A 22,157-nucleotide genomic window follows, 5' to 3' on the forward strand; every position below is an offset into this window, starting at 1 on the left:
ATCCTTAAATAAAAAATAAGTACACACATTTGGGAAACTTGCTTTTTTTTTTGGGCAGTTTCATAAGGTTGAAGGTTAAAACCATACAAAAACATGCTACATCTTAGTTGTTAAGTTAATGAATAGCCGATGTTTTGAGGATCACCACCACCTAACTCTATAGTTGACATCACATCGTGGATGTCTTTACACAATACAATTGATCAGCTTCCGCCTAGTGTCTAACATGGGCTATGAAGGACTAGAATCACATGTCATCAACCTCAATATCCAACCTCCAGATCATGTTGCTCATTGTGAAGATAGCCCTAAGCCAGACTGGTTTTCAACAGCTAGGCTCATGGCTTCACTGGCCCTCCTCTTGAAAACTAACCTCCCTAGGGCCATTGAACATTCCCTTTGTGTTATTCGCCCTAGAGGCTTGGGCACACTTTATTATATTTAACTTCAAAGCAAGTTATTCTTCTCGGGAAGGGCTAATCAACGGAGTCCTGCCACGTGGCAGGACACGAGGGTCCTACGTGGCAGTTTAAGAATGGTTATGGTGAAACAAGTGTAAGGTTGCCACGCGTGGCGAGGCTGGTATGTATGTATCACCCACCCGCTGCAGTCTTTCACCCTCTGCACCGAGACCTCCCATGGCATCTGTCCTACCAACCCTAACCCTAGGGCTAGCTCCCGCCCATGCCTCAGACTCACGTTCCTTTTCCCACCCATCTTCGAGCCTGATCCCTTGCTGCTTCCTGCTGCCCGCGTTTCGTCTGTTTTGCACTGAAACACGCCGTCCTCTGCCGGAAAACAGTGGCCAAACGGAGAGGAGTCTCTGTAAGTATGGCGAAAACGCTATCTCTGTTGATGAAGCAACCACAGAGAAGGAGGGCTTTGGTGCTGAATGTGAAGATTTGGTGAACGCTGCTGGATCGGACGTAGCTGATGCGGATGTTGATGTTGCTATCGAAGAAAAAGGAGGTGTTAAACAAGAAGAAGTGCGGCGATGGTGGTCTTGGTTTCCAGTATGGCCTGGTGTTCCAACCAAGGTGTGCTTTTCCCCACTGTCTTTTTCATGGTCTCTTGCAGTTTGGATGGTTTTGTAATGGCAGTATAATGCAGAAGGGATTTCTTCCTTCTGGAATGAGTCTGTGTGGTACGGCAGCTCTGCTTTTAACTTCTCTTGGTTTAACTTAACAAGTCCAAGGCTTGCCTTATCCTTCACTGGAACCCTCTTGAAAGGAGCTTTGGCTTAGTTTATGCATTGTAGCGTCAAGGCTTTGAAAGGCTCCAGCCTTGAATACAGGAGATTTACCCTGGGCATGCCAGATGACACACCCATGAGTGTAGGTGCCACCCAAGATTACGTACTTTAAGTGAAGGATGGTTGGAAGGACTTACTCTAATAGTACTAGAGCTCCACTGTTGAGGGCGTTGCGGATGTGCAGGTTCAAGTTTTGATACCACCCTCTCATGGACCTTGGCCACTGACTCTGCAAAAAATAAAATAGCACAAGGTCAATGCGTGAAGCAGTAGGAATGTCAAGTCATATGGCCGAAAAATGCCAGCCACTCGTCGTTGCGGGGATTAGCCATTAGCCATCTTTTGCAGCCTGTTTTTTGGTTTGATGGTGGTAAGAGATCAGGAATTCCATCCAGCCTACTTGTTTTGGAGCAGCCTAAATTACTTTTGGTGGATTGTAGCGTTAGAGAGATGCGACAAATAAGAGAATGGTGTGCTGTCCAATCATCCTTCCAGAATCCACTCTGTCTGTTGTGGTAGAATGGTTGGCCCCCATTATATTTGGTCTTTGGACGATTGGGAGTAACAGCAAGGATATATTTTAGCAACTTTACATTTATGGAAAGGTAAGGGTAGGATAAATCATACATACTACATAAATCAGCTGAAACTTGAATATCTACCTGAATCTCGAGTATAGTGCATGCTGATATGAAGCCTCATTTTTGTACAACCAAAAAGGTATGGTAAGCTTTGGTCAAGCTGGCATGCAAATGATGAATCAACTTCTTTGAAATGCTCTCATTGAAGTATATTTCCCTGACTTACAACCTGAACAAAACATGTCTCAAGGCTTGAGGACATAAGAGAGCATGGTTTTGCCACCGAGATCAGATGAAGCTTTTAATTGTCAAACCAGCAGTGCGGTGTTTCTACCTCGTCCTGTGTGTTTATGCTAATGAGACCAAGCTGTTTCCGGCATTTATGGACTCCACATGATTCTACAAGCCACCTGTTTTGTTAAACCGCATCTTCTAAAATCTTATGTCCAGAAAGGCATCTTAGAGAGCTGCTCTTGCCTTTTGTTGCACCCTTGAGTAAGGAGAGGGCATGCAAGGGGAGAAAAATTAATTAAGAAAAATTTAAACTATTGAAGAGTGTTTCTCCTCCTTTATGAAGGCTCCAGAAATTTTGTTTTTGTCTAAATGTTAAGCTTTTCTATGCTCCAGGAAGATTTTTTTGTATTGCCAGCAAATAAAGCAACCAAAAGCTTTACGTGGGAAGGATGGGGCACTTCACTTTGTTGGTAAGAACTCGCGTGCACTTCGTTGTTTCTTGAGGGAATGTTTTTGGCACCACATTAGCCTTTGTTATTAGAGATAAGAGTGATGGATGCTACAGGTGGGCAAATTTTGCAGGAGGTCTGAGTACAGATGATCGAGAGCACATTTTGGACCTTTTATTTGACCCAATGAAAGGGTTGGGACTCAATATTGTTCGATACAACATTGGTGGTGGTGCTAACCCTGATTTAAATGAATATTTGCGACCTTTTGGCCATGTGCCTGGACTGAAACCAGGCCCAGATACTTCTTACGATTGGTGTGCGGATACGAGACAACAATGTATTTTGTTTGGTGCACGGGATAGGGGAGCTAATTTATTTGAAGCATTTTCAAACTCACCTCCATATTGGATGACACTTAGTGGCTCTGTCACAGGTAAGCCATCTCTTGGCAACACTTTGAAAGCATCAATTAATTAGCATTATCTCTTACACAGGACGATTTTATATACAGGTTTTAGATTTTATACTTGCTGTTTGGTGGTACTATCCTCATTATTTTGTGGACCATGCAAGAACAACCTCATCCATATTGTTACATGCTAAACATTGCCAAGTTTTACAAGGCCTTACGTATACAAGTTCTTAGCCAGCTTGGATGTTTAGTTTATGTTCATTCAATCAGAAGCCGTACTGAATAAAGAAACTTCCATTGAAGTTGGTCTTGATATTCCCTCACAGGCAGTACCGACTCCCCAGGTCCATTTGCACTTAGGCAGAGGGGGGCTGGCCGGGGGTGGGTGGGTGGGTGGGTTTGTGGCTAACTGGAAACATTAACGGCATTAAGGCGATCTTTAAAAAGTGTTGTAAGATGGCCCAAGAAAAGTGAATGATGAGCAGTAGATTTATGCTAGGGTTTGCTGTGTTTATTCCTCTGTGTGAAGCAGTTACGGTTTTATGCTTCATGTATGTTTTGGAGTATGCAGCTATTTTTTGGGTCTCTGTTTGTGGGCAATGAGAAGATTGAGCAGTTCAATCAGCTTGTGCCCCTTTTATGGTTATGTCAGTGGATGTAGCTTTGCACAGTTTCCTTATTTCTTATAAGATACTGGCAATGTCATCTGATTGAGTTACCCAGATTCCTCATAGTACCGTGTCTGGATCAGGACCAGAAATTCACCATTCAGTTTTTCTAACCCATAAATTAGTGGCGCGATGACTTGCAATATCGTACATGTTATTGGTTTAGATCAAGACACTATATTTACCATTTGCTTTTCAAAAAGCATTACTTGATAATTGGGAAGAAAGCATGATCTTCAAGTGCTTCTGATTGATAGTGAGATGGTGACGCCAAAATCTACATCTAGTTGTCATTTGCAGGTGTAATGGACTTGATAAGTAGTCCCAAGTCCAAGTGGTAGGGGTTTTGGCCCTGCAAGTGCTCATAGTGACACTCATCATCCAGGCAGAAACTTATGCTGCTATATTTGATAGGAGTTCTGTTATGTGACTTTTAAGAGGAGATTTTGAAGTCCTTAGAGGACCATTGGGGCCCAAGAGAACTTAACAGATCTGGCTGCTAAGAACAGGAAAATGAGGTAAAATTGAAGGTCGCAGGCTGTCTTTAATTTAAGAACTAAAACAGAGGCTGAAGCAAGTGGCTTAGACGCATTTGATGTTGAATTATTTTTTAAGTACTTGCACTTTTCTTTTATGGTAGCATCCCGTTTGATGCACCTGCAATGCACGGGCTATACTCAATCAACTCTTGAATAAAATGTTTTTTGAACCTTTGAAAGGAAACCTCAAACAATATTGATCTTTAATCTAATGGTGAACAATCTATCTTCAAGATAGACGGCAAGGATCAACAGTATCCATCTGGATTTGGGAGGCTTCAGTGCCCTCAAATGAGTGAAATCCTCGACCATTCTGCAAAGCTTCCAATCATATCCCAAGTGGCATCTTTTGTCTGGAGTAGCGACTTAGGGACCAAAGCCAAGGAAATAATCTGCACTGTGCCTTTGTCTGCATAGATGGCATGATTTGTAGGTGCTCTCTCACAAAAAACATAAGGCCCCTTCTCCATAAGCCAAGCTATTGTGTCCTGAGTGAGACACAATGGTTCTCTCCTGAGTAGGAGACATGAACAATGCAATTCCTCTACCATACTCCCTGGGCCTGCATACATTGGAGAAGAATTACATCTGGGGCAACCGTGGGCAGTACTGGTTGACTGGTAGCTAATAGATCTCATTGAGGTTTTCATTTTCTAAACCTGATTTTCATTCTACGTTTTTAGTTTCAAGAATTCTGCAAGTTGCTATGTTTTCTAATACGAGCTATGTTTTCTAATACGAGTAAAAGCTTTATCAGTAACTTAAATTGACTCTAAAGATATATCATTGCAGGCAATGCACGATGGGGCCAAGATAATTTAAATCCTGCCTATGATGAAGCATTTGTAGATTATCTAACGGAGGTAGTGAAGCATTATCAGGAGCATTGGGGTCTGCAGTTCGACTACATAGCTCCTTTCAATGAGCCTGTGGAAGGATGGTGGAACATAAACAAAAAGAAGAAGACTGCCCAAGAAGGCTGCAACTTCTCTGTTTCTTCCATCAATAGGGTATGTTACTCTCCTTCACGTACTTGTGCAAGGGATTGCACATGCTTGTGTTCATCATGTGGTGTTGAACCCGTGTATATGCATGCATACATACACACATGTACATAAATGCATGTATGCATGCATGTATACGTACATCCATGAATGCATACATATGTATGTACATCCATACATGCATACATATAGGTGTCAGAGTCCAAACACATGCCCCATGGCAGCATGTTATGATAGCCACTTGGGAAGGGGGCTGCCTGTGTCAAGGAAGGGTTTATTGAAAATTCCATTCAGTAGTTCCTTCTCTTCTTTTTTACAGGTTATTCCAAAGTTGAAAAAGGCTTTAGTTCAGAAGAAACTGCAGACTAGAATAAGTGCTTTTGATGCATGGAGCCAGAACACTGTTCGAGTACTGCAAGGTATGGACGAAGCATCGCTATCAGTGATCGATCAAATCAATGTACACACCTATGTTTTCATAACATCCCGAGAAGAGTATGCCAAACGGAGACAGGTATAAAGAGAACCTTTAAATTTTTTTGTCAATATTTTAGGCAGCCTAGGGTTCTACACTAAATAACCAGGACAACTTTGGTTTGACTATGGCTATCTATTAGGGTGTCTAGTGCATAGTCACAGGAAACGGCCGTTTTAGTCCCTAGAAACGAGTTTCTCCGTTTCAGGACGCCATCCTTTTCCATGGCCATTTCTCGTTTCCCACGTGTTCTTGTCACAGGAAACGGTGGTCTTGGAGCTAATGTGATAAACATCCCTAATGGATACACGTGGAAGGCATTCTGGGAAGACTTGGATCTGGTTGTTTAAATGTGAAATCGTCTTTCTTACTACCTGTTATCCTCTTTAATCTAAAGAGAGGTGGTGGTAAGTGTCTTAGCTGTTGAGTGGTTTCTCTAGGAGTCATCAATCCCTCCTAGAGTTGCTTCACCTCAAGGAGGAAGAAGTCCTACAATGTCTGATCAGGACACGAAATTGAGTGTTATATGGACACAAACTAAGCAGTGCTGTCTACCCAGATCACATGCTATGGAAGTCTTTTGAAAAGTGCTCTTCAGTCTCAGTCTTCCCTATCGCACATTACTATTAGATTTTGCGAGCACTGTGATTGTGATCGCCATATAGCGCTGTTTTGCATTCGAGACAATGTGAGTGCACTCTATAAATGGCAATTTTTCCGCAATGTGATGTGTTTTTGCCAGTGTTGCCGATCGAGACGGGCCCCACCAATGTCACTCTCTCGGAGGCTACTGGAGGCGGATCAAGGAGCAGCTCTCCCAAAGACAAAGTCTATAAGTCAGATTGAAACTGACCTCTGGTAGAAACCAAAGTGCGGTAGACTAGCAGTCACCCAATCCAATTGTAGTCCAGCTAATAAACAATTAAACAGGAGCTAGAGTGCTCCAACACAAGAAAGAGAACGACACCTGTTGGCCCCAAAGCTTGGCGCTCCTTTCGGTATTTCTTTATTCAATTTCAATGGAAAAGTTTTAGATGATTACAACATGGCCATTCATGGCTCATATGTCTGCAAGTCCAATCTGCTAATCCTCAGGACCTCTTAGCATAGAGGTTACACAGCTTTGTGTCCCAAGAACACCACACTGTTATCTCCTCTAATCTGGTAAGTCTGTACATCCATGAGGCCTTGAATATGCATCTGACTGAACCATGCACATAGCCACAAACTCGGCCATGAAAACAGTCCACAAACTCATCCAAATCAGCCCACAATCTTGTCTTGTTTCCACCCTCTGAACTGCCAAACCCTTCCTCTCACAAAGGGCCAGAGAGAACCACTCTGGAACAGTCATGAGCCAGTGAAAAGAGAGACTCCATAAGACACCACCTGCAGTCCCACTTGCTGAGAGAGAGAGAGAGAGAGAGAAACTTACAGTCTTTATGCCACCTTCCTCTCCAGAGAGAGAAAGAGAAGTGAATTGTCAACTGAGTCGCCTAAAGTCAGCCTGTATGCTTCCAGCTTTCCAAGCAAGAGAGAGAGAGAGATAGAGAGTAATAGCAATTCAGTTTCTGCTTGCCGCCTGCAAGTAGCCCGCTGCCTTGCTGTTCACTTTTCTGTGCGCTGACTGAAAACAGTCCACCGCCCCTGCTGCCTCTCCTATGCGCTGCCTGCAAACAGTCCGCCTGTATGCTGTCGCCCCTGCTCCTCTGTCCAGCCTGTGAGCAGCCTCTCACGCTTTTCCTGCAGCAAGACGCGAGAGAGAGAGAGAGAGAGAGAGAGAGAGAGAGAGAGCAATACACCTGCGCTGCCTGTAGCACCAGCCAGTTCCTCCTCTTCACAAACTGTTTTTCCACGCGAGCTTCAAGCGCTGCCCTTCAGTCCCTCACTTTTCCAAAAGGCAAGAGATAGAGAGAGAGAGGCGTGTACTCTAAAAGTGGAGTAGCCCCCCCTCCCCCCCCCCCCCATAAATATCCTAGGGGCCACTTAAGGTTTTTAAAACCTTCCTAGGGGCCACCCAAGGTTATAAACCTTATGAACTTTAATCCCTTGGTCCCCCTTCACACTTGGGGTTGTCCACACATGTTTCCTTTTTGTCCGGTCACCCAAGTATGAACTTGAAAATATTTATCTTGCTTACCGACCACCATGCGCACACTTTTGCTGTACGATTTTCACAGGGTCACGACATACCCCCCTCTTGAAAAATGGCAAGCGTCCTCGATCGCAATCTGGTAATACAACAAGACATTCAAAGTGGAACCACACTGATAACAAAGTCAGCCCCATACAGTAAGATATCAGCCATGTGATCCAACTAAAAGTGAAATGGACAATATGGCAAGATCAGCGTCCCAATCTCTCTAAGCCATGCATATGTAAGAACATTCACTGCAAACCAATGGTGTAGGATAGTCCAAGTTGTATACCACTGTGAACCATACACAACCACAACATCCAATGTGACTAGTACACATATATCATAGAAGTCCCATAAGCAAATGTACTGTCAGTTATTAGTACCTTCGGGTGAGACAAAAGTTGCACCGAGCGACCTCTAGATCCGTAGCAAGAGTCGGCTCCAACTCAAAGGCATCGAGATAAAGCTGCAATACTTGAGGTGAATCTGCTAAGTCACCATCCTCCATCCACTTCGCATCCTTCGGTGAATAGTTCTTGAACTTCACAAGATAGCGACGGGAAACTTTACCTCGTACCTTTCTTTCCTTATGCGCCAGTATCTGCTTTGGAATAAGAACCTCATCAAGTTCCTCAACTTTCGGCTGAGCCTCATTTGATACATCCTCAGGCACATCCCCGCGGAAAGGTCTAAGTAGACTCACATGAAATGCATAGTGAATCCTCCAGTGATCTGGTAGCTTCAAACGATAGACCACCTCACCAATCTTTTCCAATACCTGAAAAGGTCCATAATAGAGCATGCTCAACTTAGGAAATAAGCGCTCTTTACCCTTCATCTTTTTGAGCCTAGCTTTCTCAAATCGCAAAAGAATCCAATCACCCAATGCAAACTCTAATGCACGTCTGTGACGATCTGCTGTCTTCTTTTGCTTTTGCTAAGTTTTTTGGAGTGCCAACTTAACTCTCCTATAAGCTTCATAGCTTCAAAAATCTTATCCTTTGTGTGCAAAATGGGTGGTACCTTCTTTCCTCCTCCCACAATCTCAAAAGGTGCCTTGAACGTGGAGGTATGGATGGTGTTGTTATAAGAATTAATTTGTTGGAAAGCTATCCGACTAATCGGGCCACCCGTCCATAGGATGTTATTGTCAGGGTATTACATCTTCCCACTTTCCACCCAACTTACGCGTCAATTTGTTTTCTAATTAATACTACCACACTATTTGACATAAATAAGCAAGTTCCTTAACTAATGGCCTTACACATTGTTCGTTTAAATAGTCTATCAATAATACAACAATGCTTACAAACAAAGGATTTAAATTAAAAAAAATACAATGTTCAAAATTATCCATAGCCAAAACCAGGCTCTTTACTTTATTCTGTCGATGATTTAGAATTCGGCCTTCCAGCCTCTTTAGACTGGGCAATCCCTACGGGACTATACACCTCATCGTTGGTAGCTGGCGAGGACTCAAGCTGGCCTATCGCCCTCTCAGGCTCTATCGCTTGATTCTCCCGTCCCTCAGAGGTATGCCTACACACTAGGAAAGACTTATTCACTACACTAGCCTGGCCCTGCAGAACTAGGCAGCATCACAATACTCACCTCAATCGGCAAACCTCATTTTCCCAATGGTACGAGGGACACCTTGGGCCTACACCTGGCCTTACTAACGTCGTCGCCTAGCTACACAAGCACGAAAACGGGATTAGCATCCAAGTGGGAAGAAGATGTACCTGTACGTTTTACCAAGATAACAATTTCTAAACTAAACCATAGAACATGATAGACAACATCTCTTTCTTGAGAAAACAACAATTTCACAGAATTTTTGGTATAAAGGAAAGTGGCATCTTCTTTCTTAAAATGTTATCATTAAAGATTAATCAAAAATCTCTTTTTAAACGATGACCAAGCTAACCTAGCCATTAATTTCTTGTGGGGCTCCCAAGGGGAGAGTTGGGGCCGCATCTGGAGCTCTCTCTAGACTCGTTGTGCACGTCTCTCGAGGTGATATTTTGGTGATTTCGTGAAGTAGCCATTCTTCCCATCTTATAGCCCACGTCATCGCAAATCCAACTCTTTAGTCGGATCACAAATTGGAGCTCGTTTGCGCACTTTATGAGCAAAAAACTCCCAGGTGTGAACCACCCCTCAGAGCCAAAAAGCCCTTATTAAAGTCAGCACTAACAGAGGGGGAGGTGTTCTAAAACTAGATTTTTAGGGAAGAAGGCTGCAGCTTGAGGGAGAGAAGGGGGAGTCCTCCCTTAAGTCTATTCACACGGGGAGGAGAGGGGAGAGCAGCTAAGGACACCCTCCACTTAAGACAAGGGTGAGGGTGAAAAATTTTCTACAGAGCTTACTTGGAGATGGGAAAAACAGGCTTGTTAGGAGAGGGCTACAAAGGGCTGTCGGGTATAGTGCTGCACAAAATGTCGGGTATAGTCACTATGCAAAGTATCGGGCAGGGACAAAACAAGGTGTTGAGTGTATCGACCCCACGGGGTACTGGGGAATTTATATAGGTACGGGTGCAGGGAAAGGAAGAGCAAAGTATGGGTGCAAACGATAGTGTACGGTGTAAGTACACCGGCCTGTGGCTTGCACTGGCCTAGGAAAAGGGATGGTACTCGTACAACGCGGGTAAAATATGTAATACGCATGTACCTTTCGGGTCAAAGGCAACATGGGCGTCCATGTGGCGACCAGTGGAGACTATACGTTAGGGTGGTTATCCTTTGGTCCTTACATGGCCGTTGTACAAGCACCCAATATGTGAACGGCATATTTTTGGGACGAGGACTCCTTTTTCTGGGACGCCAACCTCGATATGCGTGTCGGAGCACCCGACGAGAGCAAAAATGTTTTTCGACGAAAATGTCCGGGGTGTCTCCCTAGTCGTAGGGGAAATGTCTAGGGTGTCTCCCTGGTCGTAGGGTTGCGATCCGCTCATCAATCGGACACCCAGACGTGCATTTATTAAGGTTTAAAGTTTAACATATTTTAAGTGAAAATAACCAAAAATTTACATATAGACTTGATTCGGTGTCCGTTTTGGATACTGTAAAATCCTATATTAGGGTAAAATCACGTGCAAATTCCAAATTTAGACTCATAATTTTAAGATTCTAAGTCGAAATAGCTCGTTTATTAAAATTGTTGATTTTTACATCACAAAAGACCTTAAATTCATCTATTAAATGGACATATATTATTATTGAAGATGGGTATGTTACACTACCAAAAAAATCAGTTATGTGCTTCATATCCTTAAATACAATGCAAACGGCTTGATACCATTTATTACCAAAACATGACATAGATATCAAGGCTCCTTTGCCCACCATCTCTTCTCTACATGTGTCCATGCATCACAACTAGCATGAATCCTCAAGATACAGTAAGTGGAGAATTTGATTCCATTCTATGTCATCATCATATTGGCTATATACTTGCGCTAACTAACCGTGTATTTTATCCTTGGTATGAGAGGGAAATTCCTCAATGGTTTACAAGGAATATTATATTTTTGTAAGTCTTACATGTATCAATGAGTTCCACACCCTAGGAACATTTTGGCATGCATGACTGTCAAACATTATTACCTAGAGTAAATTTGACCTACACCAAATATGGTATTATGTAGGACAAAAACTTGCAGTGACTTCTACACACTCACAACAATCCTACAATCTCAAATTTGTCTATAAATATATACATAAATGTTATGCCTTGTTTGCACAAACCTTTCCAAGACTTCTCAAACAGTAAGCTATTATTATTTTAACTTGTTGTGGGGACTTGTTGATTCTCAAGAGATCCTATCTCTTCAAGACTCTTCCTCTAGTCCTCCAAATCCTCTCCTCGTTGTCCTGTTAAGAATCTCCACATACACCCACAAGGGCTTTCACTCCACTCACTCTTGCTCACTCTCACATAATAAACAAGAGGCACATGCATCAAGAATCATACACTCTCTCTCTCTCTCTCTCTCTCTCTCTCTCTCTCTCTCATAAGACTAGAGCACAAGAAAGCAAGTAGATAAGCAAGACTCAATTGGCATAAAAGGTTATACGTGTCCTAGATTATGAGAAAACGTTGCTTATATACAATTGGTCCTTATTCACATTGTAAGATTGCTGGTCATTGACCAACGTTTCTCATAATATAACATTTATAGTGTTGTTCACGACACTTATCTTATAAGTAATCTCTCATTTGTAGAGAAGAGATATTGAGATAACCCAAAATGGGGTTGACATCCCCCCTATTTGATGTAGATTCCATTCTCAGAATCTTTAGTTCTTAAAGACATCTGATCTCGATAGTGGCATCAAACTTTTATGGCTTACACAACCCTTCGTAAGATTGCTCAAGCACTAAGCTATGATTACCTTAACTTATTATGGAGACTTGTTGATTCTCGAGCTTATATCTTTCAAAGATTCCAAGCTCCACTAATTGGTGTTAAGATATCAAGCTCAACATGAGCTGACACTCATGACATGCTTACATGACTATTACACCTTTACACTACTAGTGCATCTAGTAGCTGATACAATGGATCTTCGCTATAGCCAGGCTACACCTACCTAGTCCAACCAAGTTATGGCATACTTATCTTGCCAGCTCACCTACTTAGTGTGTTTACATTATGGACCGCTTGTACATAGTACTCTCTTATGTTGTTTTTCACTTGTCTTTAGTAGACCTCTTTTGAGAGAAACAACAAGAAAAAGATTTAAGCCTTCCATCTCATAAGAGAAGTTATGTATTTGCTTTCAATCAGTGTGACAGACATTATGATAGGGCATATATAGGATATCAACACTCCAGAAGCTACATGGAAAAGCCTAGTGCCAGACAAACAGAAAGGCAAGGAAGTTACACCTAAAACAAGAGGTGCACATAGTGGAGAAGAAGAACATGTCTATTAATAAGTATGTGCATTGAAGATCAAGTGTATTGTTGAATCCCTTGGATACATTAATCTATTGTTGTAAGAGAGAATGTTCCTAACTTTCGGATTAGGTGTCTATGCTAATCATAGAAAAGAAGTATTTGGGTCAAGACACTTCGTCCCAAAACAAGAACACTTCAGAACAGGTCTTCTACTCAAATTCAGGTAGAGGTTGTGGGCAAGGCCAAGGTGGTGGCTATTTTAGAAATCAGAATTATGGACACCACCGCTCCAACGATTCGCAGCATCAACAAAAACACACAAGTGGAAGAGGTCAATCTCAAGGCAAGGAGAGCTAGAAAGATCGAGGAAATCGGCAAAGACATCAATCGAGATCAGGTTCAAAGAATTCATTTTATTGTGGCAGACCAGGTCACTTTGTAACAAAATGTCACAAGAAGCAGGGTGTCATAAGAAGTGGCAAGTTATAGTAAAACAATTATGTATCTTCAAGCAAGAAAGCTAAAGATAGATATGAGCAGTTGTTTGTTATGTAGCACATGTTGAATTCAGTGACTGTAGATGTATCCACAAATGATGATGATGTATGGTATGTGTATTTGGGAGACTTTAGCCACATGACTTGTCATGGTGGTAGTGAGTGGTTTAGAGATGTCAAAATTTTGAAAAATTCAGGTTATGTAGAGAAGAGGAAACGACACAACTCATCCTATTGCTCACATTAGGAATGTGCCATTAGCTATGCAGGATGGCAAGATGAAGTACTTGGTTGACGTACTTCATGTGTGGGAAGCCCTTGCACCATAGAAAGAGTTCAGGAACTAGCCAATGTCATGGGGCCTTGCCTCACCCCACTCGGAAACATAAAATAGCTCAAACCGAGAGATTAATCTACCATAACCTAGCCTACAATCACATAAACAAGATGTGTCACTCACCTCGTTGATTGCTTGTGCTTGGATTCTCATAGGAGACCTTGTTGCCGCGTAGCCACACTCTAAGCTCCGCACTCCAATGGAATCTCGACCCTCGTCTCACACTCAATCACGCACACTCACACTCACACACATGCAATCAAGCACACAAGAGCTCAAACAAGCAAAAGGCAAGCAAGAAAGAAAATATCATAGGAGAGTAGAGAAGAAGAGCACTCTATTCCATTAGCATAAAAGAATGAATGGTGAGTATACACAAGGATCCTTATCTTGGTCCACAACCTTCACACCTTGGGTGGCCATACTTAAAAAATAGGTCCCTGGCTATCCATGGCTACCTAGGCTTATGCAAAAAGTTAATCTAAGAATGAAATTTTCATTATTAATCGCGTGGCGTGTCTTTCATAGACAAGCGGCGATCGTACACGTAAAATATAGAATGACGTTGGAGAAGTGCGATGAGGTTTAACATTCCCCCCTTCTTGATGTAGATTCCGTCCTTGGAATATGTCGATGAAGATTTGTTGAGGCTGTTATTGGATGTATGAAATGTCGGAGCTCCTAGAAGGTCTGCAAAGCAACATGGTACCACGAGTGAAGTGCATTTAAGCATAATGCAAACACCAATCATGCAGTGAAGAATGATATTTAATGATTGGTCAAATTTTCTAGTTAAGACAAGGGTACTATGAAGCTTGGTCCAAATTCAAGCTAAGCTAAGAACGAGGAAAGAGCATGCCTCAGGTTATGACCTTAGTCTTAACACACTATCCTTTGGTGAAACCATCTCTAGCTAATATCTAGCCTCCTAAGTGGAACTTCTAAGTGATTATTATAAGGTTTCTCTTTTATTAAAAAAAAGGAAAAGTAGGTCACGACTCTGCAAAGACCCAAGCAATGGTCCAGGGACCTCATACAAGAGTATCTAAGAACCGTTAAGTACCTCTACAATGATGGTTTTTTAATGCTCTTTACTGATAGATTTTTAGCCACAAGGTTCCATCCCATGGAAATTAAGGCTACGGTCTCAAGGCTCCATCACTAAGAGCTAAGAGTCCTACCTAGATTGCACATGGCGATGGTTATCTTCTTGTGGGTTTTTTCTCTCTCTCTTTTTTTTTTCTAAATAAACTAGTGTCACTTTCACAATTCACCTAAAAGGCTCTATTCTAACTAAAGAGGGCACACTAAGGAAGGTGGAGTACTTGGCATACTCTAAGGTCATTCTCAAGGAAGATTGGGCTAGGACCAAAGCCTAAATGTTACCAAGTAATAACTAGAAAATTGATAGACTAGATACCTAGCAATGCAGAATCATAAACAGTAAACAAAAGTTGGGATGGGTTAGGATACACCTCGGCAATGAGGAAAATCTTTTCCATATCGAGGTTACACGTCCACCGCATGTTGTAATTAGATATGTTCTACATGACAGCACCTCAATAACGTGAATATCATACTATCTAGCAAGCTCGTTAGGATAACCATACTGCATAAGCATGCTCCGATTCTTCGTCATTTTGACTTTCGCTCTCACTTGGGTGTGCTCCATATATATATGTGTCCTCTAGTCTCTACTAGGTGATGGTCTAAGTGTCTCCTTAGTGTCATAGGACATGGGTACTATAGGTAAGTTACTAAGTAGCTACCGTGAGCTAAGCTGTCTAAGAAATCAGCCACTATACTCGAGAAGAAACAAGGAAGTGGAAAAAAATATGCCAAATATAATGGTGTAAGTCCATAAGTTCTCGGCGTCCTCCATTGCTCTACAAGTTGTTCCTATGTAGTTCTATCTTGCTGGGGTCTTCTCATTGGGTAACAACAAACACTCACGTGAACGTGTCGCTGTGGTGTCTCTCCTACCATGGACTGTGATAGTCCTATCTCGTAGCGCCTAAAATAAATTCTACATTGCCAACAGAAGTAGGATGCTACGTACAACATGCGATGGCTACAGGTAATGCATGGTGCAAGGGGATAGAAGTGTAAGTAGAACATGTCCACAAAGTTGTCTCTGCAACATCTCTCCCCTGGTGCATAAAAATAGCGTGAGTGGGTCTGGAAAGGGGGAATACTCAGCTATCCTCGATAGTACCATTCCGAGAAATCCAGGTTTAGGATAGGGTCACTCGTGTCGGTCCATGAAAAGTCCATGCTCATGGCCTATAGTCATAGCAGAGTTGATTTCATTCTTCTATTTGATATTTGTTCCTTCTCACCATCTTTTTTTAATCTTCAGCTTTAGGATATGCCCATTTGATAAATGAATTTATGGTTTTTTTGTGGTGTAAAAATCATCAATTTTAATAGTCTAGCTATTTCCACTTGGAATCTTAAAATTTTGAGTCCAAATTTGGAATCTGTGCATGTTTTTACCCCTGTATAGAATTTTACAATACTCAAAACAGACACCGGATTAAGCCTATATGCAAATTTTTAGTTATTTCAGTTAAAATACGGTGAACTTTTAACCTTAATAAATGCACATCCGGGTGTTCGATTGATGAATGGACTGCACCCCTACAACTAGGGAAACACCTTGGACATTTTCGTCGATTTTTTTTTTTTTGCACCCGCCGAGCATCGAGCATCTAGAGGACTAGGTCAACGGCTGTGCCTTGCATAGATGAGGAAAAAAGCCACTCTATAAGTGGTTTGATTTTAGGAGTCATTTAGAAAAACCACTCTTCCTCCTCAGCATCCTCACCATCTGGTTCACCTGGAGGGCCCGGTGTTTCAGGGCCTTTGAGGGGAGACTGGAGCCACCAGCAGAGACTGTACGGGGGATTTGGCAGGAGTTGATCCACACCCTGCGAGGACAGTATGACCGCATCCGGGGCGACTCGGATGAGGCGATCTTGCGGCGCCAGGTCTTTCACACCACCTGGCGCAGCGGTCCCTTCTATACCCTACACGCGGGATTCCCTCGTTGGCATTACAGGCCACCTGTTTGGCTTTCCCCCCCTCCTATTGTATGATTTAGTCCCTCAGTTCTTTGTACTGATGCTTGTATTTTGCAGCACCTAGGGAGAGTCTCCCGAGCTGCCTTGCTTTGTTCACTGCTCTATTTTTCTTATGAGCAAGAGAGATCTTTTGTAGCCCTACGGGCGGTTTTTATATAACTAATGAAAGAATCTTTTCTCGGGAAAAAAAAAAAGAGAAAAAGAAAGAAAAACCACTCTTCCCCTGTGGGATAGAACTAGGTCTTATCTACTAATCTTATCCTTGTATCTTTACCTGGTCAAGGTGTCGACGAGTAGGAAAATTTCCCAAGTTAGACTTAGTAGACTATCTCGAGGTTTTCCCTATTTAGGAAGGGTACAAAAGGTATTAGAGACGATCTTAGTTCCTAGGACTTACTAATTAAGGTTGATTTGGAATGTATGTTTTACCTAATGATGTTGATTGATAAAATAACTTACTAGAACAATTTGAATTGGTGATTGAATGATTTTAGGAAGAGGGTGACGCTTACTCGAGATTCCTAGTCTTCCAGTGCATCTTCCAGATGGCTTGTCACTCTTCAAATTTCGAGTTCTATGATATTGTGGCACAAATACTTGAGAGGTTGTCCCTCTCTCATCCCTCTCGTATCCAAAGAGGATGGGGTAGAGATCATCTTTGGAATCATGGGTCAAGGTACTTTTTCATCAGAGCGGATCGACTTGGGAACCTCACTACCAATTTAAAGCAGTTTCTTTGGATCGAAAAGCTAAAGATGGTCCGTTTATTTTGGTTTGTGGATACTCTCAGACTCGACCGCTCTCTGACCATAGATGGGAATCACATACCACAGGACCGCTAGGTATATGACCAAGTAATGCAGGTCTTACCCACCGATAGAGTAGTCGTTATGGGAATCTAGAGTCTACCACTCTTACCATAAGTCTTCCATGTCTTAGAAACTATGGTGGAACCTCCATATTTCACCTATGTGGACCGCTCTAGTCTCATGTCTTAGTTGAGCCTAGGATTTTCTTTTATGATGAATAAGACTAATATAGAATAAGACTAATTATATTAGTCTCAAATCTTTGTAATAAAACTTGTCCTTGAAAATATTTAAGAAATAAAATGATTTCAAAATTTTTACTTTTAAAAGCATGAGCATAATGTAAAGTATGAATCTCGTAATCCTAAAATTTAATCTTACGATGATGGCCAGCACGATCAGCCTCCACTCCCCAATGCACTATATACAGATGTCCAGGGGAAGAAGCTCCTACTTAAGCAAATGCACCCTCTCTCCTTTAAGGGGGAAGGTTCAAAGATTGAGAAGGATGTCGAGGTTTCGATCGAAGAAATGGATGATTATTTCTTAGCTACCGGTACTGGAGCGGAAAACCAATCCATGCTTGCACGATTTCATCTCACTGGGGATGCTAAACTCTAGTGGAAGCAATGGTGCCGTGACAAGGGAGTCATTGAAACAAAGTGGTTGAGCAGATCAAGGCCGTGGAACCCCCATCCACCAAGGTGCAAGAGGTGGAGGACCTGGCAGAGGCCGCGAAGCAGTTGCTCGCACCTCCTGTGCTATAAGTGAAGAACCAACTCTAGAGATGGCTGAAGAAGAACGTGCCACTGTCCATGTGGTGGTAGAACATCAAGGTCCAAATCAACAATTTGGTGTTATTCAAACCCCAGCCACTCATCACGTAAGCCATTCTAGATTTTGATTGATTGTGGTAGTACCCATTCATTTCTTTCTCCAAGGTGTTTACAAAAATTAAACTTGGGTCAAAAACCAACTAGAAGAATGATTGTAGAACTAGCTAGTGGGAAGCAAGTAGTATCTCAATACTCTATAGGAAACCTTGATTTTGAATTAGGTAGTGAGAAAAATCATGGCCATTTTAGAGTCCTGTCTCGTTAGGAATTTATGATGGGATCCTTGGGATGGACTTGTTAATTTCAAACAATTCTAGTATTCACTCTGTAACTAGGGGAGTATCACTTTTAAAAATAAGCATGGCCAAGTAGGATCACTTCAAGGGAAGACATGTAAACCTAAGTCTAGGGTAGTAAAGGCAAAGCATCTTCTCAAGGGAGTACGTAAGGGACAACAAGTTTTGTTGGGTGTTGGACTCACACACTCACACACACAAACCTGCACATTAGGGTTAGGTGCAGGGTAGAATAGCTCACACACAGAAATGAGAGAGAGAGCCAAAAGTGTGGTATCCACAAAATGCAAGTCAACCCTTGCATGTGTGCCACATCCATATAATATAGAAGTACAAAATATATTATGTTAGAGTGTCCTTTCACACTTGATGTTCAAGGGGAAAAACCACATGGGAAAAAGTGCCCTTGGTTAAGCCCTGTTCACACATAGCACTACCATAAGTGAGCATATGCCTACAAATCCCCCCTGTAGTGGAAGTGTGAACCTATATAAGGTAGCAGATCACGCTCTGTATGAGAGTAAGTCCAAAGCTTTGCGGAAAGCTTCAAACTTTTCTCGAGGTAAAGCCTTTGTGAATAGATCTGCAACATTATGCTGTGTAGGGCAATAAGATAAACTGATCTCCCTTGCATGTAGCCTCTCTCTGACATAGTGATAATGAATCTCTATGTGCTTGGTACGTGCATGAAATACTGGATTTCATGCCATGGCCATAGCACTCTGGCTATCAGTGAGAATGGTGGTGGGTGTCTGCTGACACTCACGAAGATCAGCCAATAGTCTCCTCAACCATACACAATCTACTGTAGCTGTAAAGACTGCCCTGTACTCAGCCTCACAAGTAGATGTAGCAACAGGGTTGCTTTTTACTCAACCAAGATATGCATGAATTGCCAAGAAAAAAACAATTCCCACTGGTGGATTGCCTGGTATCATAATCACCAGCCCAATCTGAATCGCTGTATGCATAAAGCTGCAAGCTGCCCCCCTGGGATAGAAAAGACACCCCAAAAGATATGTCTGGCCTCGTGTTACACAAGTAAATGAGGCATCCCACTGCCTGGCTGTAAATGCCGGCCTCAAAAGGCTCTCCAATATCATGCATAGTAAGCCGTACACCTGGTTCTACCGGAGTAGAAATGGGCTTACATTCATCCATGTGAAACCTTTTTAGTAAACTTTTTATGTACTTAGTTTGCTGCATAACAATGCCATCATCTGTATGCATAAACTGTATGCCAAGATAGTAGTGTAAAGGTCCCAAATCTGACATATCGAATTCAGCTTTGAAATCTGAAATTTGTGCTTTGCTAGTTCCTGTAATGAGCATGTCATCTACATATAGAGAATATCGGCATCGGTTTTCTTCACATACAATGTGCTTTCAATTGGACTATTATCATAACCTTGGCTGGTTAGATGAGCATGTATCTTATCATACCAAGCTCTTGGAGCTTGCTTTAACCCATACAATGCTTTGTGTAACCTGCATACTTTATGTTCCTCACAAGGAACTACAAAACCAATGGGCTGATTTACATATACTTCCTCTTGTAAATCCCCATTTAAGAATGCAGTTTTGATGTCCAATTGATGCACTTTCCATCCTTTATGTGCAGCCAATGCAATCACTGATCTTATTGTGGTCATTCTCGAAGTAGGAGCAAAAGTCTCTTCATAATCTATTCCCTTTTTCTGGGAGTAGCCTTTAGCCACAAGTCTTGCTTTGTACCTGTCAATAGTACCATCAGACTTTCTTTTGACTTTGTACACCCACTTTGTTCCAATGACATGCTTGCCTTTAGGCAATTCCACAAGATCCCATGTATTGTTCTTCATTATAGAAGAAATTTCAGCTTGCATAGCTTGCAACCAATGCTCATTCTCATGTGCTTCTTCATAAGAAGAAGGCTCTTCTGAATCAAATCCACATTAGGTTGAACAGAGCTCCCAGCATCAACTTTCAATGCATTATCACCCTTGCAAGATCTATTAGATTAGTATTTTGGCTGTGTGGATTAGGACAAATGGTGCCCCTGTGGTTGAGGCTTGGTCCTGTGGTTTAGGAGAAACTGGGGTCTGTGATTGTGACTGGCTTGGTTTTGTGAGCTGACCTACATCTTATTGGCAGTGTGTGGCATTGGAGAAGATTGAAAAATACTGTTTGTGGTTGCAGCATGTCTGATAACCAGTGGATGGCAAAGCTAGTTGTTACAGAGCAAAACTGCATGATGGCAATGGAGACAGTTTTAGCAATGCATCACAAGGTTAATTTGCACTTATGCATTAAGCATTTTGAGATCAATTTGGCACAAAGAATGGAGTGGGGATACCTAAGGCCAGTGATGTGTGTGGGTTTAATTTGTAGTATTGTTGCTTAATTTGCTGATAAAGCTGGTTTAGCCTGACATTAGTAACATGAAATGCTACACTCTGACTTGGCAGTTCCTTTGCACATTCAGGTGAGAGAAGCGGCTGCAAGGAGTGGTAAAAAGATTTGGATGTCAGAATATGGTCCTTTGAACTGGCATGGTGAAGATATTGATGTAGCCTTAGGATTAGGGAGGCACATCACACTCGATCTAAATGAGCTCCAGGCTTCAGCGTGGTGTTATTGGCAAGCATTGGAGTTGCCTGGAAGCTTATGGGGCCTCCTTCAAACACCTTTCAGCTGCGATGTCCACCCAATAAACCTTACCATAACTAAGCAGTATTATGTTTTCATGCAATTCACCAAGTGGATCAGGCCTGGTTTTCAAGTCTTTCCGGCTGATACATTCTCGGACCGTCGTCTTGTTGCTGCAAACTCTTCGGCAAAAACTGCAGTGTTAGTGTTCACCAATGAGTCCAGTGCCAACAGAGACTACAGCTATGACGTCCCTGCCATTGCACCCTGGTTGAGTGGAAAGTGTCACATGGAAGCTACTCTATTTAGAACTTCTGCCACAGAGAATCATGTGAGGCTGCCCACTTTGGTGCTCCATTTTCCGATTGTAATGATCAGAGTAAACAGCAAGTCGGTAACAACAATGGTGCTTTCAGAGGAAAGTGGCTAATTTTTTTAAAACAGAGTTTGCCTTCTTTTGGGCAATTGCCTCAGAAATTCTGAACCGACTGATTCTAAGACGCTTGCATGGGCATGATTTCAGTCTTCAATGTTTGAAATGAGTGCATGCGCGCTCTCTCTCTCTCTCTCTCTCCCTCGTTTGTGAATTGTTGATATGCTAAAAGCTTTCATAGAATCAACTAGGTCGTTACTATGAAAGCAATGAGACTAATGCCATGATTCCAATCCACCATAATGGGTACCAAGGAACTGCAATCCCTAGATGGAGGAGTGGACGTAAGCATTATCACTAGCAAATGATGGGAAAAATGTAGAAGTTATTTTTTTTACATGTGCAATTATATTTCTATCAAGGGATTGACAAGGCATTTTAAGCACTTCCATGTTAATGTGGGTGTGATGATGTTCGTTGGAAAATCATCCTCTCTTGCTAATATTCTTTTACAAGTTTCTATATAGTCCCAACCAAAACAAGTAGGTATGGTATGCTCCAAACTCTTCTTGGGATTCTATAGAATGGCCAATCCTTCGTCAATGATCTCTGAGAATCTATAAGGCCAAGATT

General features: G+C 42.1%; 1 protein-coding gene across 8 annotated transcripts; it reads left to right on the forward strand.

Moving 5' to 3' along the window:
- Positions 1-572: 572 nt before the first annotated feature.
- On the forward strand, positions 573-22,044 carry LOC147641075 (endo-beta-1,6-galactanase-like). 8 transcript variants are annotated; one of them, XR_015268835.1, is made up of 7 exons: positions 575-1,037; positions 2,461-2,537; positions 2,633-2,952; positions 4,931-5,148; positions 5,462-5,656; positions 20,702-20,792; positions 20,988-21,013. XR_015268835.1 is itself a non-coding variant. In XM_086817917.1 (6 exons), the coding sequence occupies exons 1-6, from the start codon at positions 585-587 to the stop codon at positions 6,477-6,479; spliced, it is 1,383 nt and encodes a 460-aa protein (XP_086674043.1). In that variant the 5' UTR covers positions 573-584; the 3' UTR covers positions 6,480-8,867. The 8 variants fall into 8 exon arrangements, 7 of the variants coding, with proteins under 7 accessions (XP_086674043.1, XP_086674051.1, XP_086674055.1 ...); XM_086817917.1 differs by lacking the exons at positions 20,702-20,792; positions 20,988-21,013 and adding an exon at positions 6,360-8,867 and having other exon boundaries at positions 573-1,037; XM_086817925.1 differs by lacking the exons at positions 20,702-20,792; positions 20,988-21,013 and adding an exon at positions 6,360-8,867 and having other exon boundaries at positions 573-1,037; positions 5,462-5,561.
- Positions 22,045-22,157: the final 113 nt, after the last annotated feature.

This window comes from Cibotium barometz, chromosome 2, assembly GCF_041138505.1.
Source record: "Cibotium barometz isolate CiBa-2024 chromosome 2, ASM4113850v1, whole genome shotgun sequence".
NCBI lineage: Eukaryota > Viridiplantae > Streptophyta > Polypodiopsida > Cyatheales > Cibotiaceae > Cibotium > Cibotium barometz.